Source organism: Euleptes europaea, chromosome 11, assembly GCF_029931775.1.
Source record: "Euleptes europaea isolate rEulEur1 chromosome 11, rEulEur1.hap1, whole genome shotgun sequence".
In the NCBI taxonomy this organism is placed as follows: Eukaryota; Metazoa; Chordata; class Lepidosauria; order Squamata; family Sphaerodactylidae; genus Euleptes; species Euleptes europaea.
In genome coordinates, this window is record NC_079322.1 from 14,886,647 (window position 1) to 14,893,896 (window position 7,250).

Sequence of the window (7,250 nt, forward strand, 5' to 3'; positions counted from 1 at the left end):
CACCCCTTAAACACAAGAGAGCCAGCGTGGTGTAGTGGTTTAGAGCGGCGGACTCTAAGCTGGTGAACCATGTTGGTTTCCCCACTCCTACACATGAAGCCTGCTGGGTGACCTTGGGCTAGTCACAGTTCTCTTCGAGCTCTCTCAGCCCGGTCTACCTCATAAAGTGTCTGTTGTGGGGAGAGGAAGGAAAGGAGATTGTAAGCTAGTTTGATTCTTCCTTAAAAAGGTAGAGAAAATTGGCATATAAAAACCAACTCTTCATCTTTTAGGGCTTAATTTCTCACAGGGATGGGAATCACCATAACACTGCCTGTTTGGGAAGATCTTCTCCTAATACCTGATATGTGGAGACCCTAGCCAGTTATTCAAATGGTAAGGGAAAAAATCTCTATGTATGCTCAGAGGCACTTTAGTCGAACATTCCAAAAACTGCACCCCGGCAATGAAAACAGTTGTCAGTCCTGGAGAACCATAGCCCAGTTTAAGACCTGCTTATAAATTAAATCCAAAGTAAACATGCCGGCACAAACCATGATACTCTAAGCATCAGTTTCATAGGGGAACTGTGGCTATTATACAGAAGGGAGCCAACTGGCCATAAGGAAAGAAAGTGGCATTCCAGCCCTTTATTTATTTATTTATTTATTTATTTATTTATTTGAAATTATTAAATTTAAAACAGTTTACACAGCATATCGAAAATAAATCTGGGCTTAATACAAGTGACATAATTTTCCTAATAATCTGCAGCTACCTTGAATAACTTCAGACAGATAATGAATTAGGTTAAAGTGGACTATAATATTTGCTTGGCTTCAGGAACAGTATAGTTAGTTACATCACAAAATGCTTTTTAATATACCAAAGATACAAAAACTTGCAAGTAGGCATATTAAACATGACTAATTTACAGCTACAAAGTTCTACTCTTAATAGCATTTACCTTTTAGAGGGTGGGAGTGGCAGGGGGAGGAAAAGGAGAGGGGAAAGTAGTATCCCAATCTTCAAAAGGATAAAAGCAGAGAGCAGAATCAGGATATCATATGTACTGAGGTCCGTATTGTAAAGGTTATAAAGATTCATTGCACACCACAAAGCTGCATCCTTCACATTGCACAAAAGTAGTCACGTTATTTATGTCGTGTATCTCTTGGTCCACTGTCTGGCTGTCCTGTCATGCTCTGCTCTGGTGGTCAGGTACCAAGTGGCTATGCTTCCCACCAGAGGATCAGCCTGACTGCAGTATGTCAACAGGGAACAAATAGGCAGCAAAACCTTTGACATGTATGCCTGTGATTCCACGTAATGTGTGATTTCTGCTCATGGTGTAACGGAACAACACATATGGGGAGGGTTGTCACCCTCCAGGTGGTGGCTGGAGATCTCCCGCTATTACAACTGATCTCCAGCCAATAGAGATCAGTTCCCCTGGAGAAAGTGGCCGCTTTGGCCATTGGACTCTATGGCATTGAAGTCCGTCCCCTCCCTAAACTCCGCCCTCCTCAGGCTCTGCCCCAAAAATCTCTAGGTATTTCCCAATCCAGAGCTGACAACCCTAGTGGACAGAATGGTTTAAAATGCACCAGTTCAGACTACCTGATAACCTTCTGGGGAAGGCAGTTTGGGTGCCCATCTGTTTAACGTGCTTCGCTTGCTCGAGCTCTCTATTCTACAGGTCCACGTTTAGCTTCTGGTGCACCATGGCCTTTGCAGCTCAAGGTTTGGACTCTGGAGACCCCAGAGTCAAACTGAACCCACTGTGGAGGATCATGACCCCCACCCCACCCCGGTTGCCAACCCTGAGGCAAAACCAATGATCAGAGAGAACAGCTGCTGTTGGGGGACTTGCTGGCAATCCTAGAGAGCATAAAGAGAAGAAAGCCAGCTCCACGCTGCATGCATCAGCCAAAGCTGCACTCTCATACAACTATTTCCTGACTAAAGTTGTAGAAAAGCTGCAACGGAAATGGGGATGCGATGGGCATTTGTGCTCTATCAGAGATCCTGCATTTGGGACAGGTAGTTGGATATGCCTCTGGGATGCTTTTGGGACTATCATTCTACATTTTTGTTATTTGGTGTGATTAAGCTGTAATGGTTGACTAGCATAGGGGTCTACAACCTATGGCCCCAGAGCCAAATTCGGATCAATATGGAACCAAATATGGCTCTTTTAAAAAGAAAATGAAATATTTAAGCTAAGGTTTAAGCCCATCAGGGGACATGACAGTGGAAGAGGGTGGGATATTTTCCAGGGTTGTTTCTGCTTCCCAGTCTGCTCCTACTCCCTCCCCCACCCCAGCCCCAGAAACCAAGGTTTGGAAGGCTTTGCAATATTGTTGTGGTTGCCTAGCAACCCCCCAACCACCAGTGAGAATTCAGTTGGCATTCTTTACTTAAAGCTACAGGCATTATTTCTGTAATTTTGGGGACTTGTAATCCCCCCTTTTCTTCTTTTTTCGATTTCAGATACTTCTGCAACCCTGGGGCTTTCTTCAGATTTCTAGAGAAATCCCCCCTCTGTCCCTAACTCCATGTTACAGTTCTAACGTGCATATCCTCTATGATACGGTTCAGAAACAGCTATACTGCTATTAAATTGTATAGTTTCAGTAATGTGAATGAGCTCTCTTATATAGGCTCTTTACCGATCTCTTGCTCTGACTTTTGACATAACCTGGTTCTTCAACTATAAAAGACTGAAGACCCCTGGCCTAGAGGGCCATTCCACACATTACATGGCAGCAATCTTGGTTTCCTGAGCGTTGACTTGTAAGCAAGCTGCAGTCCATCTTGGCAGTCTGATGATAAGGGTTGCCAACTTTTAAAATGGCCCCTCGACCCTTCTCTTTAATATCAGTTTCATCTATAAGCAGCTATCAGGTGGTGGTATTCAACTTCATATCATAAAAAGCGTCAATTACGCATTTTCATTCATTAAACCCCTAATAGTAGGACAGGACATCCCCCACCCACCCTGGACAGTTGGCAACATTATTGGCATTACATGTTGTTTCCAAGCATTTTTCTTTGCTCTGTGTTATTAAATTTTTCAGATTTGTGCCTAAGATTTTTTTAAATGTGCGAAATGACCCTAAGAAAAGACTAGTCGATTCATTACTTCTGAGAGTAAGAAGCTAACCTCAAATATTATCAAAACAATGCATATTTATTATCTCAATTAAAATATGTTCAAATAAAAAGGGGGGAAAAACAGAGTCCTAACATACACACACTGAAATTATGTTTGCAGTCTTCGTAAGGATATACTTGGCTCTATTTTTTAAAATTCTTTTTCAGCTTTGTGTCTCCAGCCATCTGCTGTGCTGCAGGGGAGCCTGTTTTATGTTTCTTACAGCACTACCAAGCTCTTAAGTCAAATATTTCACATTGCAACTAACTGATAATGGGGGAGGGAGAAAATAAATGGGGGAAACCCAAAGTGAACAAAGTCTCTTTTCCCAAGAGATACTGGTCTAATGCTCGGAACAGATGTTTTCTATTGCAAGGAAGGGGGAGTTGTAAATCCTGTCCTTGGACAGATAACCCACTGCTTTTTTAAAAAGGCATATAATTTTTACTAATTTTCATTTGCAATATAAATATATATAGAACTCACTTAACTAAGGGATGGAATTTTCATCAAAGATGAAACTAAGGCCTTTTAATCATAGCTGTTTCCTTCACCGTCACCCCTCTGACGACTGTCTTTTGATTATGCATGCCGTTTCCGGCCATCAGAGATCGCCTTGCTTTCCCCCTGTGTTTCCCTGATTCTGCCCACGTTTCCAGGGACCTGTTTTATCTCAAATTTGAAAACGTGGAGGAAAAGCGAGGCAATGCCGGTGGAGAGCGCATTGACGTCTGACGTCTGGAAAAAGGCATGCATAATCAAAACAAAGACCTAAAGCCATCAGAGGGGTGACAGCGAGGGAAACAGCCACACATAAAAGGCCACAGATCAGAAGCAAAGGAAAAAAGTAACCGTAGCTGCAAAGCAGAGTTGCCCACATACAAAAAAAAGAAAGGAAAAACAAGAAAAAAACTTGGTGGTGGAAAGTGCTGTCCTGTTGCAGCCAACTTATGGCAACCCTGTAGGGTTTTCAAAGTAGGAGATTTCAGAGATGGTTTGCCATTGCCTGTCTCTGCATAGCGACCCTGGACTTCCTTGGTGGTCTCCCATCCAGACACTTAGCAGGGCTGACCCTGCTTAGCTTCTGAGATTTGAGAACATCGGGCTATCCAGATCAGATTAACAGCACAATACAGGCAGTGTAATGTTTGTATGGGATACCTAACTCTAGCTTTTCATTGCACGAGAACAGTAAATGACAGAATCCATCTTCTGTATTTTTATCTTACACTACAAAAATAGGATCGACCTCACAGAACTAATAGGAGTCCCACTTCTTCCATCCATATCTTTTATCATCGGCTATGGAGGGTTTCCAGCATACAGTTTTGCACTGGATACGAACACTGGCCGTCTAACAAGGACTCTGATACCTCAGCGGTTCTCCAGAGATTTTGCTATCGCTTTCACAGTCAAACCAAACAGTGACCGTGGAGGGACCTTCTGTGCAGCAACCCCTGGACTTCCTTGGTGGTCTCCCATACGAGTATTAACCAGGGCTGACCCTGCTTTGGGTTCCGAGATCAAGCTAGCCTGGGCCATCCAGGTCCGGGCAGAATTTGGGTCACCTGGCTTTTTCACTTATGAGGAAAGATACCCGTGGGCCGCTGACAGCCAGGAACAAGTTGAGCCAAATGCCCCCTGGAGAGCTGGCAGCGAAGAGGGTGCATTCGGCTCAGACCCAGGCCACTGCCACAATAGGATGGGCGAACCTGTGCCCATTGGCATTGCTGTCTAAGCCCAGGGCAGTATCAAGCGAACCACATGATACTTCCACCACCCCAGGCTCTGCTTACACTACTTGGCTACACTTACTCCAGGGCTGTTTTACCACCCTAATCTATCCCTGACAGAAATAGTTACGAGGGCAGTGGTCCAAGTTTCTGATTTAAATATAAAATATACAAACATAAGATCCATGGTGTTCCACCTACCACAGATGCTCCAAGGAAGTCACTGGAAAACAAGCAGATAATGCTTAATGTGAACATGGGTTCAAGCTCCACCCATGAGGAAAGACTTCCCCACGTTACACGTCTGAAAACAGACGCCTAAAACTAATCTCGTCAGATCTCAGAAGCTAAGCAGGGTCAGCCCTGGTTAGTATTTGGATGGGAGACCACCGAGGAAGTCCAGGGTTGCTGTGCAGAGGAAGGCGCTGGCAAACCACCTCTGTTAGTCTCTTGCCATGAAAACCCAAAAGGGGTCGCCATAAGTCGGCTGCGACTTGACGGCACTTTACACACACAAGACTAACTAGTACGTGAATACAACGCCAGCATCGCACAAGTACGCTTACTGAGGAGCTGCAACTGGTGTAGTAGTTCCCCTTTCAGAAAGCCAGCATGATATAGTGGTTAAGAGCGGCAGACTCTAATCTGGAGAACCAAGTTTGATTCCCCACTCCTCCACATGAGTGGCAGACTCTAATCTGGTGAACTGGGTTTGATTCCCCACTCCTCCAAGTGAAGCCTACTGGGTGACCTTGGGCCAGTCACAGTTCTCTTTGAACTCTCTCAACCTCACCTACCTCACAAAGTGCCTGTTTGGGGGTGGGGGAGAAGGTGATTGTTAAGCCACTTTGAAATTCCTTTCGGTAGAGAATAGTGGGATATGAAAACCTGCTTCTTCTTCCTTTTGGTACCCCCTCCCCCATGATGAGCTTGGGTTTGTTTCTCTGTATTGTTGAAATGGCCCTTACTGGGTGACCTGAGCGAAGTTTGCAGGCACTGCCTCGCTGGTCCAAGCCGCTTTACAGGATAGGAGAACACCCTACATCACAGGACTGGTACAAGTTTAAACGAAATGGATGTTGTAAAGCTCAGTGGTCGGTCCAAAGTGTACAGGATGAATGGTTTCCATGCCTGTAATAACAGAAAAGAGCTACGTAGATCAGGAAGCAGAGGATGAAATCCAGTGCCTTGAACCCTTCCACAAGCATCACATCCTCCTATAAACACAGCTGCTGCTACATACAGGGGCCAGTGGGTGGTTGTGTTTATCTACAAACTTTACTATCCCCCCCCCCCTTTTCTTCTGGTATGTAATAAAAAAAAATCTTTATCAAGCCTGCTTTCCGGACCTGCCTTGGTTCTCCAAACTAAGATCGCATCACGGCCAGGAAGGAATTGAATGCCAGAGATGTTCAACTTCGCAAAACTCCTTTTGTCTTTGCCAGCAGAACCTATCCGCTGCCCAGCCATGCCCTCCTAATACAAGGTTTAGAGGCGAATCGTATGCATACCTTAAATTTTTAAAAATCCACCCATGCAGGACAACGGCAGAACATGCATACTGCTTGCACGGACACTGGCTTGGAACCAGTCTGCGACCAGCAAGGCAATGGACTTACCCCACAGTGCGAAGAGGAAAAGTTGCACCAACCACAAAGCATGACTCTCCATCCTGAGTCTTTCTCGAGCAGTAAATGCAGCTGGGAGTTTGGGAGAAAAGCAGCTCGCCTGGGCACCCCCGAAGCAAGCCCAGACCCTCATCCGCTGCGCTCTCCGCCAGGCAGCCGGTTCTTCCTTCTGCAGCATCAAGTCGCCAGCAGCAGCTTGGGGAGGGCGGTGGGCTTTCGCCAGCCCCAAATCCCACCCTCCTGCCCCTCCCTGCACGGACAGCCCCTCCGCCCCCTCCAACAGCCAGCTCGGCATGCCATTTCCTCTCGGGAGCCTCCTTCCCCCACCCCACCCCACCCTCTGCCTTGGGAAGGAGGATGAGGATGTGGGGGGCTATTCTAGGATCCTCCAAGGGAAGGGAAGCACAGCTGGAAGCCACCCACCGGCCGCTGCCAGAAGGGGTCCCGCTCACCCGCACAAAAGTCGGCTGTGAACGGGGAGAGGGAGAGAAAGGAGGACATCAGTCTCGTGGAAGGTTTTGCATTGGATTTGCCACTCTTTAGATGCACTTTTCCCCCCCATCCATATTCTCAAAACTCAACAATAAGCCGCCATGCAGAGTTTTGAGAATGCAGATGGGGGAAATGGGCATCTAGAGAGTGACAAATCCAATGCAAAACCTTCCATGAATAAATGGCCCAAGTCTCTGTGCGCTCTTTTGTGCCTGGTTCATCCCGTAGTTTCTTTCTGGTATCTGAAAATGGGATTTTATC

The 7,250-nt window shown here is 46.0% G+C and overlaps 1 protein-coding gene across 1 annotated transcript in view; it reads right to left on the reverse strand.

Annotated features, from left to right (window-relative positions):
* Positions 1-6,540, reverse strand: part of RAMP3 (receptor activity modifying protein 3) — a 78,046-nt gene extending 71,506 nt beyond the window's left edge. The window contains exon 1 of the mRNA XM_056857811.1: positions 6,489-6,540. Coding sequence (XP_056713789.1) covers positions 6,489-6,540 — 52 coding nt within the window. The remainder of the gene's footprint in view (positions 1-6,488) is intronic.
* Between the last annotated feature and the right edge of the window lie 710 nt (positions 6,541-7,250).